General features: G+C 41.9%; 1 protein-coding gene across 6 annotated transcripts in view; it reads right to left on the reverse strand.

The window, feature by feature from the left end:
• Positions 1–20205, reverse strand: part of sh3pxd2aa (SH3 and PX domains 2Aa) — a 171024-nt gene that overhangs the window by 99983 nt on the left and 50836 nt on the right. For all 6 annotated transcript variants that reach the window (XR_009788356.1, XR_009788357.1, XM_061772138.1 and 3 more), the window contains 2 exons: positions 18948–19024; positions 14189–14280 (listed from right to left, as the gene is read on the reverse strand). Coding sequence is in view for 4 of the 6 variants with exons in the window: in XM_061772138.1 (XP_061628122.1) it covers positions 14189–14280; positions 18948–19024 (169 nt within the window). In the remaining 2 variants the exon portion in view is untranslated. The remainder of the gene's footprint in view (positions 1–14188; positions 14281–18947; positions 19025–20205) is intronic.

Below are 20205 nucleotides of genomic sequence, written 5' to 3' on the forward strand. Positions count from 1 at the left end.
GCGAAACAGATCTGCACTGCTGGGAGGCCAGTCTCGTACTCTTTTACTACGAAGCCACGCTGTTGTCACATGTGCAGAATGTGGCTTGGCATTGTCTTGGTGAAATAAGCAGGAAAATCTCTGAAAAAGATGTTGCTTGGATGGCCGCATATGTTGCTCCAAAACCTATATGTACCTCTTAGCATTAATGGTGCCTTCACAGATGTGCAAGTTACCCATGCCATGAGCACTAACAGACCCCCATTCAATCACAGATGCTGGCTTTGAACTTTGGACAAATAACAATCCGGATGGTCCTTTTCCTCTTTGGTCCATGATTTACAAAAACAATTTGATATATGAATTCATCAGATAACAGCACACTTTTCCACTTTGCGTCAGTCCATCTCAGATCAGCCAGCAGCATGCATTTATGGGTGTTGTTGATATATGGCTTTCGCTTTGCATGGTACAGTTTTAACTTGTATTTGTAAGTGTAGCGACAAACTGTTAACTGACAATGGTTTTCGGAAGTGTTCCTGAACCCACATGGCAATACCCTTTACAAAATGATGCCGGTTTTTAATGCAGTAGCGCCTGAGGGGTTGAAGATCATGGTTCAGTTTTTGGTCTTGCTGCTTGCGTGCAGAGATTTCTCCAGATTCTCAGAATCTTTTGATGATATTATTGACCTTAAATAATAAAATCTCTAAATTCCTTGAGATGTATGTTGAGGAACGTTCTTAAAATCTTGGACTATTTGCTTATGCGGTTGTTCAAAAAGTGGTGGACCTCGCCCCATCCTTGTTTGTGAACAACTGAGCCTTTCGGGGATGCTCCTTTTATACCCAATCGTGACACTCACCTGTTTTCAATTAACCTGTTCAGAATCAGTGTCAGCTTTACTGGCAAAGTATGCGGTAGTTGGAGCCACTCTCCTATGACAACAAATAGCCACGAGGACAAAATATGAATTGAGGACATGAAAAAATATTCATCAGTTGAACATTAAATATCTTGTCTTTGCAGTGCATTCCATTCAATATACAGTGGGTACGGAAACTATTCAGACCCCCTTAAAATTTTCGCTCTTTGTTACATTGCAGCCATTTGCTAAAATCATTTAGGTTCATTTTTTCCTCCTTAAATGTACAGACAGCACCACATATTGACAGAAAAAAACAGAATTGTTGAAATTTTTGCAAATTAAAAAAGAAAAACTGAAATATCACACAGTCATAAGTATTCAGACCCTTTGGTGTGACACTCATTTAACTTGGGTGCTTTCCATTTCTTATCATCCTTGAGATGGTTCTACACCTTCATTGGAGTCCAGCTGTGTTTGATTATACTGATTGGACTTGATTAGGGAAGCCACACACCTGTCTATATAAGACCTTACAGCTCACAGTTCATGTCAGAGCAAATTAGAATCATGGTCAAAGGAACTGCCTGAAGAGCTCAGAGACAGAACTGTGACAAGGCACAGATCTGGCCAAGGTTACCAAATTATTTATTATTTATTTATTATTAAATTAATTATTTATTCTGCTGCACTTTAGGTTCCTAAGAGCGCAGTGACCTCTATAATCCTTAAATGGAAGACGTTTGGGATGACCAGAACCCTTCCTAAAGCTGGCCGTCTGGCCAAACTGAGCAATCGGGGGAGAAGAGCCTTGGTGAGAGAGGTCAAGAAGAACCCAAAGATCACTGTGGCTGAGCTCCAGAGATGCAGTCAGGAGATGGGAGAAAGTTCTAGAAAGTCAACCATCACTGCAGCCCTCCATCAGTCGGGGCTTTATGGCAGAGTGGCCCGACGGAAGCCTCTCCTCAGTGCAAGACACATGAAAGCCTGCATCGAGTTTGCTAAAAAAAAATACCTGAAGGACTCAAAGATGGTGAGAAATAAGATTCTCTGGTCTGATCAGACCAAGATAGAACATTTTGGCCTTAATTCTAAGCAGTATGTGTGGAGAAAACAGGCACTGCTCATCACCTGTCCAGTACACTCCCAACAGTGAAGCATGGTGGTGGTACACAGCTAAAATAACGAAGGATTGGCTTAACAACAACTCCATGACTGTTCTTGAATGCCCCAGCCAGAGCCCTGATTTAAACCCAATTGAGCATCTCTGGAGAAACCTGAAAATGGCTGTCCACAAACTTTCACCATCCACCCTGACAGAACTGGAGAGGATCTGCAAGGAGGATTGGCAGAGGATCCCTAAACCAGGTGTGAAAAACTTGCATAATTTCCCAAAAGACTCAGGGCTGTATTAGCTCAAAATGGTGCTTCTAATAAATACTGAGCAAAGGGTCTGAATACCTATGGCTGGGTGATATTACAGCTTTTTGCAGGAGCAGTGTAGTTTTTGTCCTGGCCGTGGAACAGTGGACCAGCTCTACACTCTTAGCAAGGTCATTTAGCAGTCTGCTCTTGTCAATCGCCTGCATTGCAAGATTTTCAAGTCTTATTCCCGCCTAAAATAAAATTCCAACTCACTGTCTCCCTGTCTGACAACTCTAAATTGCCCGTAGGTGTGACTGTGAGTGCGAATGGTTGTTTGTTTGTATGTGCCCTGCGATTGGCTGGCAACCAGTTGAGGGTGTACCCCACCTCCTGCCCGATGGTATCTGGGATAGGCTCCAGCACGCCCGCGACCCTAGTGAGGAGATGCGGCTCAGAAAATGGATGGATGGATGCCTCCCTGTCCATTGTCTTTAGCCCAGCCTGTACCTCTACCTTCACGTTTCCAGAGAAGGACCTCTCAATTTGCTCACTTAAGTGTCCAGTAAGGAGCTACAATTTTGTATTGCGTTGCCAAAAATGAGGATGCCCCTGACAGAGAATCGCAAAGAGGTTCTATATCTGTTTGATTGGCAGCGTACTCGGATTCAGAGATTCCTAAGGCTGCCATTTCCACAACTGCTAATTCTTGGGTGCAAATGACTACTTTAAATTCACAGCCACTCCGCCGGTAAACACAGAGAGCTGTGTGTTCAACGAGTCTCTTTGAGAATGCTGAGTCTCACACTAATGTTCACGAAAAACGTGAAACTTTTAAAAGCACCCCAGTTTCTCAGTCAATTCGACATGTGCCCCTTGTTTACAGTAAGTGAGCTATTACGAGTTGTTACTGATTTAGAGATATTTTTATTCAATAAGATAGAGCAAGGTAGGAATAAATAACCAGTAAAGTACTATCCAAACTGATGCCAAGCAAAAGCAAAACTTCAAATCACCGTACGAGCGTGGTGGACCTCACGGCGGCAGACCTTGCCACGGGGTCATGCCGACATCTGCCGCCGCCCCCGCGTCAAGGTCTCCTGCTGGCCAACTCGATTCCACTAAGGTCCGGAGGTCCGAAACAAAGCGGGCGTGTGCGACTTCCTCTGCCGAGGCTGAGGAGGGGCATGAAGCTTCCAAACACCGATCTTTACATTTTCCTGCTTAGCTGCACTTGGTGGACAAGGAGCAGGCTGGACAAACTCTGTGCTCGCCACCTGCAAGGTCTACCGCTGGCCGACTCGGTCCCGCTAAGGAGCGGAGGTCTGAGCCCAAAGGACCGTTTTCATCTTCCTTGGCCGGACAGCGGAGACGTGAGGCTGGCCGGTAGGGACGCTCTGATGGTCCAATCCAGTTAGTCGTGGGGAGGAAAAAAAATTTAAAACCTTCTGTTCACAAATGAATATTTGCAATGAAGTCGTTTTTTTTTTTTTTTTTTTTTTTAATGCAAACACATTTACAGATACCAAATACTTCACACTTATGTATTTAAAAACTGACTAAGCGCTGTCCATGAAGTCTATTAATGTATTTTTTATTTATTTATGGAACCTTATGCAGGTAAGGTATTTGCAAGGCCACCCTGGCTGCAGACAGCAGAGTAAAACAAAACAAAATAGAAGCAAATACATAAAGAAATTGTACAATGTGATATAGTAACAAGTTAAATATTACATGACATCATAGAACATGTTAAATATAAGGTCCATAAAAGGCATGTGAGCGAATATTCTCTAAAGCTGGAAAACCTGCATTAAGAAAAACAATTGCCTGAATGCCAAGACATTAGAAAAAAATTGTCTTTCTGAATAAATAAATATATGAATAAATGCAGAAGCCTGCAGATGACTAGCGATGGGATTTATTGTTCTCAAATTTGTAGTGGAACTGTTTAAGGATTCAGGCTCATGTCCCTATTGCATTTTCCAGCTGAGAAATCACAACTATAGTCATCTGCAAGGTATGTATATGCATATGTAGGTATGTCATCTCAATAATATATATATATATATATATATATATATATATATATATATATTAAAATTCATTGAGATGTACCTGCATATAACAAAACTCCCTAGCTCAAAGATTGTTTGCAGCCAGGTTGGCATTGCAAATGAGAATCAGTTCTTAATTGCCTCATCTGGATAAAGGGTTAGGTTTTAAAGGTATCAAAAATATTAGAAATTTACATTATGATATAAAATAACATTGAAAGCTTGAAATACTAGCATTTTCTTAGATCCAATAGGAGTCAGTAATGAGCAACATCAGCCTCATTTGCTTAAGCTCCCCAGAACCAATTAGTGCGAGGGAAAACACAAACCACATCGGCCACAGGAACCTGTTGTTACCAGGAACTCAAAGTTCCTGGGCTGGTGGGTGGAAAAGCCCCTTATTTAGCTGTCCTTCATAAGGAGAAACAATGTTGTGTCTGCTTGTTAGCTTCACTTGACTATGGTTCCTTTTGTCATGATATACAATAATTATTTTATTTTTTTTTGGCTAAATAGGCACCATTTTTGGAAGTTTCAAACATCACCAAGCATTATTATTATTTCCATTTCCACACAATGTAACTCACCAGTCCATATTTAGTGTAAATTAGAAACATGGTTAGCTTCAAACATGAGGAGATACAACTGAAGTCCCTCACCCGCGTAACTCCATAGATAGACTTATTAAAACTTGTATTCCAAATAAGAACCAAGTGCTGACAAAACCCATCATTGATATGGCCTGCTACCTCAACCATCTTCAGTCTGACAGTGACAAATATTATGACAGTTTTAAAGACGGGTTGAGAATTGGTCAAAAGGTGAAAACAAGCACATAAAGTATGCAGAGTAGAGTAGGCTCATCTCTCGTGTTATGCATCATTCAAAGGCATTTATTCTGTAGACACATGACAAAATCTGACACTTCAAAGTTTACTGATCATTTAGGTCTCTCGAGCACTGATCAAAAAGATGTGGATGACCAGGATGAAATCATATAAGGTCAATTTACATGAACTGTAAATTCCTTTAGTGATCCTCAAATATCCTTAGTACAGATACTGCAAGCCTGTATAATCAATTTCATATGAATAAAAATCACTTGTGTCTTGAAAGAACAACTGTGTGTCAAACAAATTACATTGCAAGGTGAGCGTATGCACGCATTATTGATGCTCCAAATATGAGGCTTTATCTCTCACAGTTCCTGACATAATAATTGCAATTTTTTTACACACCAAAATACACTAGCGTAAACAGGACTCCTCGGGAGCAGTGAGGGAATTTTATTCATAAAGGGGCAGGAAAAAAAAGGGTTAACGAGATGAAAAAGGACCAGCGAACAGAGATAAAATATAAATTTTAAACACACACACACAATGCATAGACAGTGAGAAAGAGGAAGCTGTTCACCAAAGATAGATTGGCATTGCTGGCAGTGTCTGTAAGCTTGAACTGTGACATCCATTAAACAATTGAATATGAAACTGAGGTACAGTGCTTAACAAATATATGAACCCACTGTGAGGCCACAGGTGCCCTAATAACAAGGTTGGTAATTATCAAAATCATCTTGTATGTTTCAGTAATGGTTAATTAATTATACACCAGTAGGCCTTTCACGATAAAATGTTTTTGAAGACGATATATTCTCCCAAAAACTATCATAAGTGATAATGTTGTTTTTTAATGCCTCTGAATTTTTTTAAAATAAGGCCCCACCCTTATTTTTTATTATTCGTTTTATTTTTTTGCTTTTTAAATCAGTATTATTGTTATTATTTTTTTCCTTTTCTTGTTTCTCTATAAAAAAAAATTCCTTTACTCTGTGATATAGATCCCCCCTGGGTCTGAAATAAACAAAGAGCTTGCAAGACGAGCCTGGTTTACATTGAGCCTTCTATTCCGATTATAATCGGTTTAAAAGCCCAAACCGAATGAAAATGCTCCATACAAACACCTCAATCGGAATAAACTGGGAATGGAATTGAATTTGGTTTCACAGGGGTAGACTATTCCTTTTGCCAAAGAGACCAGAAGTAAATTTTCATGCTTCTTCTTGACGTAAATACGCGGTGACGTCATCTTTTATACACGCCGCAAATACTGTGTGGTGGCTCCAGATGGAGCTCGTATGCGACAGAGATCTTATTTTTAATTATATAATTTGTTTTCAATCAAGCGTTTTTTTTTTAAATAAAGGTATAAAAAAAATCCCAACTACTGTGCTGAATGGACGACGGACCTCAACCTTGATAAATGGCATGACGTCCAGGATGAAGTGCGCATGTCACACAGCTGTTCTGATTAAATGTAGTCCACATTATGTACTGTATACAACCTAAAGGAATAGATCACGTCACATGTAAACAGTTGACCAGAGATCTTCAATCGAAACGATTTGACAAAAAAAAGTGTGTGATTGGTCCGCTGAAGACGAGCCCTTCACCTGTCAATCAAATATACAGTGGGTACGGAAAGTATTCAGAAAATATTCTGACCCCCTTAAATTTTTCACTCTTTGTTATATTGCAGCCATTTGCTAAAATCACTTTTAATTTTTTTTCCCCTCATTAATGTCCACACAGCACTCCATATTGACAGAAAAAAACAGAATTGTTGAAACATTTGCACTGTTAGGACTGTATTGGACAGCTGATGAGCAGTGCCTGGTTTTCTCCACACATACCGCTTAGAATTTAGGCCAAAGAGTTCTATCTTGGTCTCATCAGACCAGAGAATCTTATTTCTCACCATCTTGGAGTCCTTCAGGTGTTTTGTTTTAGCAAACTCCATGCAGGCTTTCATGTGTCTTGCACTGAGGAGAGGCTTCCGTCGAGCTACTCTGCCATAAAGCCCTGACTGGTGGAGGACTGCAGTGATGGTTGACATTCTAGAACTTTCTCCCATCTCCTGACTGCATCTCTGGTGCTCAGCCACAGAGATCTTTGGGTTCTTCTTTATCTCTTTAAAGGGCTTTTCTCCCCAGATTACTCAGTTTGGCCAGACGGCCAGCTCTAGGAAGGGTTCTGGTCATCCCATTTAAGGATTATGGAGGCCGCTGTGCTCTTATGAACCTTAGATGCAGCAGATAATCAAACACAGCTGGACTCCAATTGAGGTTTGAGGTTTTCCTTGTCTGGACCCGGGTCACCGGCGCCCCCCTCTGGAACCAGGCCTGGTGGTGGGGCTCGAAAGCGAACACCTGGTGGCCGGGCCTGCACCCATGGTACAGCCCGAAAGTGTAACTTGGGTCCCCTTTCCCATGGGCTCACTGCCTGTGGGAGGGGCCATAGGGGTTGGGTGCAGTGCGAGCTGGGTGGTAGCCGAATGCAGGGACCTTGGCGATCCGATCCCTGGCTACAGAAGCTGGCTCTAGGGACGTGGAATGTCACCTCTATGGCAGGGAAGGAGCCCGAGCTGGTGTGTGTGGTCAAGAAGTTCCAACCAGATATAGTCGGGCTCACTTCCACACACGGCTTGGGCTCTGGTACAAGTTCGCTTGAGAGGGGTTGGACTCTCTTCCACTCTGGAGTTGCCCACGGTGAGAGGCGCCGAGCAGGTGTGGGTATACTTATTGCCCCCCGGCTCGGCGCCTGTACGTTGGGGTTCACCCCGGTGGACGAGAGGGTAGCCCCCTTCCGCCTTCCGGTGCGGGGACGGGTCCTGACTGTTGTTAGTGCCTATGCACCAAACAGCAGTTCAGAGTACCCACCTTTTTTGGAGTCCTTAGAGGGGAGAGCACTCCCGCTGGGGACTCCATCGTTCTGCTGGGGGACTTCAATGCTCACGTGTGCAATGACAGTGAGACCTGGAAGGGTGTGATTGGGAGCAACGGTCCCCCCAATCAGAACCCGAGCTGTGTTCTGTTATTGGACTTCTGTGCTCATCACGGCTTGTCCATAACGAACACCATGTTAAAGCATAAGGTTGTCCACACGTGCACTTGGCACCAGGACACCCTCGGTTGCAGTTTGATGATCGACTTTGTGGTCGTGTCATCGGACTTGCGGCCGCATGTTTTGGACATTGCAGAGGCGGCCAACTGGAGCTGTGGCCGTAAGGTGGTCGGTTCCTGCCGTGGCGGCACGGCAATCCCCGAACCCGTTTGTGGACACAACGGTGAGGGATGCCGTTAAGCTGAAGAAGAACTCCTATCGGGCCTTTTTGGCCTGTGGGACTCCTGAGGCAGCCGATGGGTACCGGATGGCCAAGCTGAATGCAGCTTTGGTGGGCGCTGAAGCAAAAACCCGGGCAAGGGAGGAGTTTGGTGAGGCCATGGAGAAAAACTTCCGGATGGCTTCGAGGAAATTCTGGTCCACCACCCGGCGTCTCAGGAGGGGGAAGCGGTGCACCATCGACACTGTGTATAGTGGGGATGGGGCGCTGCAGACCTCGACTTGGGACGTTATGAGTCATTGAGGAGAATACTTTGAAGACCTCCTCAATTCCACCGACACGCCTTCCCATGAGGAAGCAGAGTATGGGTTCTCTGAGGCGGGCTCTCCTATCTCTGGGTTTGAGGTCACCGAGGTGGTTAAAAAGCTCCTCGGTGGCAGGAGCTTTTTCTTTTTAAGAAAGGCGACCGGAGGGTGTGTTCCAACTACAGGGGGATCACACTCCTCAGCCTCCCTGGTAAGGTCTATTCAGGAGTGCTGGAGAGGAGGGTCTGTCGGGAAGTTGAATCTCAGATTCAGGAGGAGCAGTGTGGTTTTCGTCCTGGCCGTGGAGCAGTGGACCAGCTCTACACCCTCAGCAGGGTCCTCGAGTGTGCATGGGAGTTTGCCCAACCAGTCTACATGTGTTTGGTGGACTTGGAGAAGGCGTTCGACCGTGTCCGAACCCCCTGCTAAGGGCTGTTCGGTCCCTGTATGACCGCTGTCAGACTTTGGGCCGCATTGCCGGCAGTAAGTCGGACTCATTACCAGTGAGGGTTGGACTCCGCCAAGGCTGCCCTTTGTCACCGCTTTTGTTCATAACTTTTATGGATTTTTGTGCAATGAACTTCTTTTACGTCTTCTCTTGCATGCTATTTATATTTCCACAATTGCTGCTGAAACGATGCAAATTTCTTCATTGCGGGACTAATAAAGGTTATCTTTACAAATATTTGTTAATAATAATAATATACTGTTAACCTGCCTACATTCTAAAGTGACGTGTGCAGTGATGTACTAATTGATTTCCGGTTCAGACGTGGCATCCTGTGTGGATGTGTATTATTTTATATCTATATTTCTCAGCACATTAATTGGCCTATTTTGTTGGTTACTCTGCTCAAAAACGTGGTTCCAACCAGATCTATGTGACAAGTGTGCTGCATCACCAAATCACTTATTTAATTTTTTGCGACTGCATAACGATATCTTAGCAATTAGCATGGCTTTGACATCGTTTTTGCCTATCCACTCCTCGTCCTCGCTTTGTGACGTTTGTGAGAAACATGGTAAGAAATGTAGCTTATTCACTACCAAGGAGACAATGATGATTTATGATGCTTTGACACCGGACGCAAAGAGTTCTTTCATCGGCGCGGCTTGGGAGCCGGAGGGGGGACATGCCGGTAATGTCGCTGGATTTTGTTGTCTAATATCTGGCACAATCAGTGTGACGGTGAGTCAACGTTGAGTGATTTTTGTAACAAAATAGGGGCGTTCCGTAACATTTGGCAGCTCTGCTATCCGCCTCTGACTAACACACACAACTACTTGGACAGGTGCTGACATTTTTAAACGAAGTTGCCGCGATGGAGCGAGCCAGGCTGGAGCGAGCTGTTTGAAGGTCAAATGACAAAGATGTTATGGGGTCAGTTAGAATTCATATTTGTATTTTTTATATGTTATGTAATACATACACTTAACTTCCAGCAAGTTTTAGTTTAGCTAAAAATGTGGTCTTTATGATGCATATTGAGTCCTCCTCGAACATTCCCGAAGCTCAAGACACCGGGGTGTGATTACTCTGCCACCGCAAGGGCTACCAGAAGTGAGGTTGCAATTGACAAACACAGCGCGCTACACACTATACGCAATGGCAAGCAACGTGTTGGAATATGTGGAGGAGGAGGATTTCGACATACAGGAGCACCCAAGTGAACTTGGCATCGTTAAAGCGTACATGTTTGAGCCGATCAGACAGTGACGACGACGAGCACCCAAGTAGCAGCTGTACAACAGAAAAAGAGAGTGGCCACTGACTCGATGTGATGGTATGTCAAAAGCATGTCTTTTTATACACTCATGGCTTGAAATAATGCCACCCCAGGGGTGCCAATATTTTTTAGCACGACTATACGTATTATATATTCATATATGTTTCAGTGACACAGCACAAGCTTTTACATATGATGCAGTATTCGTATATATTATGTGCCCCTCGCTCGAGTAGCGTCATAACACGCTGCACACAAAGTATTTGCCGTGTGTCTGTTGGCTTGTCATATAGGCAAAAGTACAGACGACAGTACTGAAAAGTACTGTGTGGGTCTTTTTTTCCTACTCCCCAGTGAATAGTAACCATAATAGAGTCGTTGGTATATACAAGGAAATGCTCATCTCTAGTCTGCGCCGCTTTGCTGCTACATCGTGGCGGCTGCAAGATTTAGTTCTCTTGCTGGCGGTCGAGGTCCCGATGGCCGTAGGAAAAATAGTTGTCACCGCAGCTGGTTTCACCCTCTGCCCAACTACACTTGTGTATCCAATTCTTTCTCAAAACACGGCCGTAAGAAGTGATCGGCACAGAGTTTGGAATGCTTGCTAGGCACCCATAGCTGACCACGATTGGTCCCCTGTCAAGTGACTTTCACTATCCACTGGTCACATATTCCTTTTTCACTTGGAAAGCCAAAAAAAAAAAAATTGTCGCTGCCTGAACCATTTGTACAATCAAATATCACACAATAAACCATTGTGACATCGTAAAATCATACGACAACAAATATACAAGGATGGGAACAACAGCATGGAAGAATAGCACACAACGCCGAATGAACAGGATGTTTGGCTTGTGTGACCTCACAGCGCCGGAAAGAGACGAAGACCGGAAGGTACGGAATGCAAAAAGCAGAAGGCGCATTCTGAATCATATTTATCTATTTAACTGCTGTATATCTGCCATATAATCACTTCAAAATAGCAGAAGAAGTTTGTAAAGGGGTTCTAGAGTTATCAAGACAAATTTTAAATTTTTTGTCCTCTGACCTTTAAATCCTTAGCTTGTGAGATCATTAGCTCACAGGTTAGCTCATTAGCTCACGAGCTAGCTCGTTAGCTCACAGCCGGGCTAGCAAACACAACAAACATTGAACTTTCCCTTAAGTGTCTCTTTTGTGTGTATCTACGTGGTGCACATCGAGTAAGGTTGTGGCATATTGGACGGAGACAACACAGGGAAGAGTGTAGGAGTACGCCGGCCTTCCATGAGCCCACTAGCGGCTAATGACAAAGCCGTCCAATTCTGTCGGCTCACCACAACGATGGCAATTTATCGTGGCCGGAAAAACAATCATGTCCATTTTATTTATCGAACGGTAAGTCAATATACAGGTAGTAATTATCGTGACAGGACTATACACCAAGAAGTAAAACTATGGATTTTCAGATTCACTGCTTTACAAAGAAACTGAATAGATATAGACTTCGTTATTGGCTTCCATTCCTGAACAGAAAATTTTTTTTTGGAGATTGGATGTTATGCATGATTATTGTCTCCACAGAGAAGGCCAGTGAACTGGATACAATTTGGAAAAGGCATATTCAGCTAGAAATTGATCATTCCTGTTCAAAATGGTAAAATGTTGAAGGCTCCCTAAAATTGAAGTGAAACAGGCTTTTGAAAGATTTCTCAAATGTTTTTTTTTTTCTCATTTTAAAGTTTTTTTTCATTTTATTGTTAAGTACTGTTCACAGAAAATGACAGTCAGCCTAGGAGAGAATGTCTATTATGCTGTGATGGAGATCAAAAGGCCAATACGACACAGGCTGAGGTTTAATAAGAACACTTGGCTGCCTGTAGTGGATACAGGAACATTTTATAAATTAACAGTGCGATACTGGCATCTGAGTTTGGAGAGGAGAGGGTGACCAATTAAGAGCTACCCAAAGGGCCTATCGACTGGTATTATAAATGTCTTACACTTTTGTTTCATTCAACTCTTTCCCCCCACCCTTTGCACATCATTAATGAGCTTGTAACAAATCTGTGGAGTAAAAGCTGACACGATAATAGACTAAAAAGAAAACTGCTGAGTGAATCAGTCAGCTGACCTTATAGGTATGCTGAGCATGTATTTACTCTGAGTAACTTGCACATATGTACAGTCCTGCTCACCATTATGGGCACTCCATTTTTTGCATAACCCGTTTAATATCTTCAGAAATAAATGGAAATGTACCAAACTTATACCATCAGCATGTTAAAATTGGAGGTCCAAAGTAATTTAACGAAGAAAAAAAATAGTTTTCAACTTCTATATTTTAATTTCAAAGAAGAAAATACAGAAAACAGCATATGCAGCAATATTGGCACCCGTCAATATTTGGTTGCACACCTTTTGGCAATGATGACAGCCTCCAAACGTTTTTTTGTATCCATCTATAAGCTTTTTGCACTTCTCAGTTGATATTTTCTCCCACTCTTCCTTTTTAATCTGTTCAAGCTCTTGAACATTTGTAGGGTTCTTTTTCCCAATGGCAGATTTCATCCCCCCACAAAGTTTTTTTAATTGGATTGAGATCAGGACTCATTGCTGTCCATTTTAAAACTGTCCATTTTTTCCTTTTCAACCACGCCTGTGTGCTTTTGGATGTGTGCTTTGGTCTGTCTTGTTGGAGGAAGCATAATATTCGCCTCAAACCAACTTTTCCTACACTGGGTATGACGTTTCGCTCTAAAAACACGTGCAAATTTTCTGATTTCATGATATCTATGATAGAGTCAAGGCCTCCAGTACCAGCTGTAGCAAGCCAGCCTCACAGCATTATGGATCCTCCACCATGCTTAACTGTTCGCAGGGTGTTGTTTTCCTTAAAGGCTTCATGGATTCTGTAAACCTACTGTTTGTATCCATTGCCAATAAGCTCCATTTTTGTATTCTCTTTCCATATTTGCATTCAATTAATACTTTTTATACTGTATATACCATAGTTGTATTTAGCTTTTTATATTCATGTTATTATTTGTACTGTCTTTTGTAGCACCGAGGGCCCTTGAGTACCGTAATTTCAATCCTCCATGTGTTACGCATATTGAAGAATTGACAATAAAAGCACCTTGAACCATAAAAATGTTGTTTATCATTTTCTCTTTTGTATCCAACTACAGAAAAATGTTTCACTCGATTCATTTTCTTCAGGAGTACTTAAACTTCATGGGTTCCAAGAATGGTAAGCTGGACTGTATGTACAATATGTACTGTATGTACGTATGTTTGTACGTATGTATGTATTTTTAGCTGCCTGAGATGACTTCACTGGCATAATGAGCAACACAAAAATGCTGCCATCAAAATGTAGTATTTAGGTGAAAAAACAAAATCTATGATTAAAATTAATATTATTAATAATAATAAATTTTATTTATAGCCGCCTTTCTGAGCACCCAGGGTCACTTTACAAAGCAAATAAAAACAAGGAAGAAACAACAACAGATCAAGTGCTGTGAATAAATATATTACCACAAAACTCTCTGCCTCTCACTGCCTGTAATTACAGAGGAGGAGGACACATTTATTGAGAATGACGCAAGGATGAAACTATAATTAAGCCAAGCCTCAACGTCCCCAAAGATGCAGCATGTCCAGTTGGCGTGATGTTTGGTTCAACTGGACCACCACATAAACACTTCAACATATGAATGTTACATAATAGCACATGTGTGTGCGTGTGTGTGTGTGTGTTGGCACATATGCACAGTATGAAACACTCACTCCACAGGGGGGTTTAGGTCCTCGGCTTTTGTCTCAAAGAAGCGTAGTACCTCTTCACTCTGTGAGATTTGAGGCGGGAGTCGTATAAGTGCCTAAACAGAGGATTACAACAAGCAATGAAGTTTTATTCAGTTGAATCATTACATTCAATGACATTCTAATTCCGCTGTTGTTATATATATTCTGCCTCACAGTTCTGAGAACCCGGGTTAAATTCGGCCTCAACAGTGTGGAGTTTGCATGTTCTCCCCATGCCTGCGTGGGTTTTCTCCGCTACTGCAGTTTCCTCCCACATCCCAAAAACATGCATGCTAGGTTAATTGAAAACTTTAAATCGTCCGTAGGAGTGAATGTGAGTGCGAATTGTTGTTTATGTGCCCTGTGATTGGCTGGCGACAAGTTCAGGGTTCACATCGCCTCTCGTCCAGAGTAGGATAGGCTCCAGCACGCCTGCGACCCTAGTGAGGATAAGCGGTACGGAAAAGGGATGGATGGATATATATATGTGTGTGTGTGTGTGTGTGTGTGTGTGTGTGTGTGTGTGTGTGTGTGCGTGTGTGTGTGAGTCTCCGTGTGTTTCCAATCAACAAGACGTTTATAGCTATATAGTTCATAATGAGCATCGTAATGTTTGTAGTAAGAAGGGGAAAGCTTGAAAGCCTGAAACCACCATCCCAAGTGTGAAATACAGAGGTCGCAGCATCAGGAAGTGGGCAGACCTGCAAAGACATGTGGGAGCAAGGTGGCCTCCAAACTTGGCTCAGTTACACCAGTTCTGTCTGAATGGGTCAAAATTCCTGCCAACTATTGTGAGATGCTTGTGGAAGGATATGCAAAATGTTTGACCCAAGTCATACAGTTTAAAGGCTATGGTACCAAATAATAATGAGTTGTATGTAAATCCTTGCCATGATTACAATTAATATTACCACAAAACTCTGCATCTCGACTGCCAGTGATGAGGACAGTATTTGACCCAGAACGGTGACTATGATTAAGCAAAGCCTCAACAGGGGGGGGAAGCCGTGGCCAAGAAGTTAAAATCATGGTCTGCCACCCCAGGGACCCCAGTTCAAGTCCACAACCACCAGGAGAATGTGGGCACAAAAAAAAAAAAAGTCAGCTTGAGAGGATGTGGCAAAGTATCATCCACCACCAACATCCCCCACACCCATAGCTGTGGTGAAAAAAAATGTTTGCTGTGTCCACAACTCTGATGGGAAAAATGCGGAGGAAAAAATGTTTGAGCATTAGTTCATGACAAATAAAGATGATGATTCTTTTTCTTCTAACTTTGAAGAAAACAATGAAAAATTTCGAAAAAAATAAATAAATAAATAAAATCACTCATTCTGGCATTTAGCAAATAAAAATAATGGGCTTTACACCACAGTATTTTTGGGGTCAGCGAGTTTAAAAAAATTAGAACCGATCACCAGTTATTAAAGCTAAGATAAGCACATAGACTGTATGTAGAATGTGGAATGCTCATTCAAATCTGAGCAACATTCCTATTTCATTCACAGTGTCCTATATTACTGAAAGAGCCTTGTGGTTTTGATTGAAGAGGTAGTATCTCATTATGTACCCAAGGCTGGATGGACTCAGCATCCCACAATCTCCAGAGAGCAGCTGCTTTGAGAACACTGGGTAATTACTCTTCCTCTCTGTTGTTTGCCTCGTGAACAGAATGGAGGAAGTAAACACTGTGACAAGCCAATAGTGGGCAAAAAAACAGGCTCGCTATCGCAACTGTCAACATTATAGTGGTCCAGGTTATTTGGGTATGAGTAAGGATGTCTTTCCTAATAAAGCTAAATTTGAGCAGATGACTTATTTCATGTGCATTTGATTTCTTTTCAGTTTAAATTATTTTCCAATCGTCACACATCACATTTATCATGGTGTTACTTTGCGTTTCAAGAAAAAGAGACAAGGACTGCAATGCCCAACAAATTCTGACAATCTGTGCCGCACTAAACCAAGGAAACAGCTTGGGGGGCGGGGTGCGTAGGGTCTAAATCAAGCATAAATATGAGGAATAAGAAGGGCAATATTAGGTTCTCTCAGTAGGGGGACTGAACCCACACTGCCCACACCAAAGTCAGGCAAGTGGACCACTACACCATCAGTGACTCCTGATCATATCAATTAGCTGCAATTTTTTCAATGTATTTATGGTGAGTCCTATTGGATATTTGATCTGACGTTTATGTAGTGTAAATGGCGAAGGGATGCTATACTATGGCTGGGCGATTGTGGACAAAATTATAATCACGATTACTTTGATCGATAGTGAAATCCCGATTAATAAACACGATCATTTATTTTAAAACTTTGTATTTTTTTTCAACTCCCAATACTCAATTTCAAATATACAGTAACTTAAAAAACAACCAGAAAATAAATTAGTAACAAATGAAATAATACTTGACCCGCGACCCTAGTGAGGAGAAGCGGCTCAGAAAATGGATGGATGGATGAAATAATACTATTTTCAAATAATAGAAACTGACAAAAAAGAAAAATACATTCATGGCTAAAAACGTGCCAATGCTTTTAGCCATGACTGTATTGTCCATTAGAGTCGTCTAAAAAAATCCTCTTATTATTCTGGCATTTAGCAAATAGAAATAATTTGGGTCATCCTAATTTACCTAAAACAGGAAACGTTTCGTCTGATTTCATGTCACAGTCAGGAAAAAGTGTGTCTTGATACAGTCAATGATTATCTGCTGATCCTGCTGTGTGCACCTTGGCCTCTTAGGGGCAGTGTGGTGTTATGCATGCACAGAGCTACTCATTTACTGTTGGATATAAAAAAAAAAAAAGAGTAGCACAAGAAAGTCACACGATAACATTAATAAACTCATTTTTAACAGATTAGGAAGAATATATCCCCATGAGTATTGTTATATTACCTGTCTGTATGTGTTACTACGCTGTTTGTGTGTGAATATTTGTTATTTGAAGGTTAGGGTTAGTGGGTTAGGGTTGGGTAAATTCCTCCCGTGACCAAATGCTAATATTAGCTAGCCTGTCAATGGAGTTTTCCATTGCCTGTTACCATTAATCTGGCGATTTCTATAACGATGTGTCCTGTATTTAAATATGAGGGTAATTATTTTCGTTGTGCGCTTAGTTTAAGCACGCTCAGGGAGGGCAGATATACATTCTACAGGGTGCAAAGTACGTGCTATGAGGCTAGCGGCATGAGCTTCGGTTATCATCTTGAGGCTATTCAGTCAGGCGATCCTGGTCGCAGTTTCTCCTTGCGTCATCACAACATTCTGTCTTGAACGGAATGTTTAGTCAATAAAATAATTTTAGACCGACACTGAAATGGAGTTTTGGGCCATTTTTCGGCAGGCAAAAATTTTCCGTGACTTAGAAATTTGGGACAGTGTCTATACGTAAGGTGGTGGCCTGACACAGCGGCTGAGTGGCCCCGGTCCACTGTTGATGCCGCACCCTGAATTGACCCTTGTAAATGAATAAGTTGTAAATTGTGTTTGTCAAAAGTCTTTTAGTCTATTCTGTGATCACTTTTTTTTTTTATCCGTAAATCCTTAACGTGTTTCATTTTCAAAAGTTTGTGTTGGAACAGTAATTAGTGTCCTACCACAATGTAGAGTTGTCTGTGAATGATGATGAGCTGTCTCTCTCTGTCTCACACACACACACACACACACACACACACACTAACAGTGAATATTAAGCATTACAAACAAGTATGCCACAGTAGGCATTGTAGTATGTAAATTAAATAGAAGAGTTGTAGGCGGCAAGTGTGAAATGCCGAGAAATACAGATACTTCCCATCCCAAATTTTGATACGTCCGATTAGGTACTGTCAAGTTTAGTTGCGTTACCTCCGTTCTACTACAACCAGGCTTCTCATCCACACCGTGACTGCTGTGGCAAATGTTTTGACACTTTTAGAGTCTCAGTGGGCATTTACTGCCTGTCACATTTTCCCATCCCCTCCCTCGCGTTGTCTCGCACCCATCCCGTGTTGTCAATGTTGCCTGAAACACGGCTGCCGGGAACGTAGTTTAAACATAGCCTTAACTACAGCAAAAGATAGATGATTAAATATGGTCTAAAAAGTGTCAGCCAAGGCCAACTAAACAGTATGGAATGTTTAATATTTGTATTATTCATGCTTTATTGATTAGTTTGTGTTGTCACTGCCCAGTGTTGGCGCTTGTGGAGTTGTTTAATGTCTTGCCATAAACACAGCAATGTCAGATATGTGTCACTTGAAATGTACAAGTTAATAGATGGTTAAAAAATAGGATATAGGCATTAATCGGAATTGGACACTTGGACCTTGAGTGTAAATACAGCCTGAATATTTAAAACATGAACATTTGAGCAGTTCTTTACAAAGTTGAATCTGACAATACACTAACACACTACACTAACGTGTTCACTGTGTTGGGTTAAATGCAGAGAACAAATTTCGTGGGCATGCATGCACGTTCATGACAATAAAAGGTGGTGATTTTTCTTCTTCTACACCTTCCCATCATGTCAAATGTAAAAGCTGTGTAAGATATCAGCGCATCTTCAAAACTCAATAATACTAGCTGATAGACTCCCATGATAATCCCTATAATTGTGTCGAAACTACGTATTCCATCTCTGAAGCATGTGGAAGGACACCAGGGCCATGACCTTTGACCTCATATAGACTGGAGATATTCGCCAGAGTCAGCTGGGGAACTGAAGGATGTTTCCAATAAGGTTTCTTTACCCTGCAGTAGTCGTCAATGAAACGCAGTCGCTTCATGGCCACATCTCGCACATGACTCCTTCGGAAGAGAATTTTGCCTGCATGAGAGCAAAGGGAACAAGTTTATGGCATATCAGGAGGACTATGAAGGAGAAAGAAATTTTTAGATAAATGATCAACCACTTGCCAAAAAAGAGAGCGAATCAAATCAGGTTTGGCTGAGCGGAATGTTATTTTTAATTTTTATTATTTTTTAAACCCGTCCTGTCCAGCTGCATGGCCATGCAGAATGGTGGATCTGTATGGCTTTTGTTCTGGAACAGTTTTGCTGTGCAACACGGTAGTTTGAAATACTTCCTCTGCTTATTTTTTTCAATCATTCTAATATTTATTGAAAATACAGCCGGACAGAAATGGCATTTAGGGAACACACCGAGGGACAGAACAGACAAGGGGAATAGGGGTGCGAACCACAGCAGAACAATAGTTAGATATTTGAGTACAAGTAATGTTACAATGTTCTTATTTGTGGACGGGGAGGACGCCCTGTGAGGACATGCAAGAACTAACCAAAAGGACAAAATGAGAGAGGACAGAAACGGACGGGCAGGGCAAGACAGGATGTGGGGAAATGAGCAAGGCAGTGCTACTGATGAGTGGTGTGGTGGGAGGCTCTTATAGTGTCTAAAAATCTGTACGAACCTGTGAGTTTATATCTTAATACACCCTGTGTTATTGTTAGTTGTCCCAGTATAAGAAATTAAAGCCTAGAGCATGTCTATGGAACTTATTAGTGAATGAACACCATATCAAAATCATCTTTATTTTGCCAAGTATGTCAAAAACACAAAAGGAATTTGTCTCCGGTAGTTGGAGCCGCTCTAGTACGACAACAGACAGTCAATTGACAGAGAATACGTTTGAGACAAAGACATTGAGAAAAACAGTCACTGAGCAATAAAAGGTTGCTCGTAATCTTGTAATGCCGGTACAATTTTTATTTATTTTTTTGACAATTGTGCAAATAGATATAGCTGGGATAGGCTCCAGCAGCCCGCGACCCTAGTGAGGAGCAGTGGCAAAGAAAATGGATGGATGCAAATAGATGCAGAGTTCTCTAGCAATGAGAGCAGTTTGAATGACAATAGAGCAATTGTCAGGTGCAATGACCATTGTGCAAAGGGGGCAGACTTCAAGAAATGTATGCAGTTTAAATTGACTAGTAGTGCGATAATCTGGAAAAATGTCGACTGTGCAAATCTTGCAGATAATACTCAGT

The sequence above is a fragment of the Phyllopteryx taeniolatus genome, chromosome 4, assembly GCF_024500385.1.
Source record: "Phyllopteryx taeniolatus isolate TA_2022b chromosome 4, UOR_Ptae_1.2, whole genome shotgun sequence".
Lineage (NCBI taxonomy): Eukaryota > Metazoa > Chordata > Actinopteri > Syngnathiformes > Syngnathidae > Phyllopteryx > Phyllopteryx taeniolatus.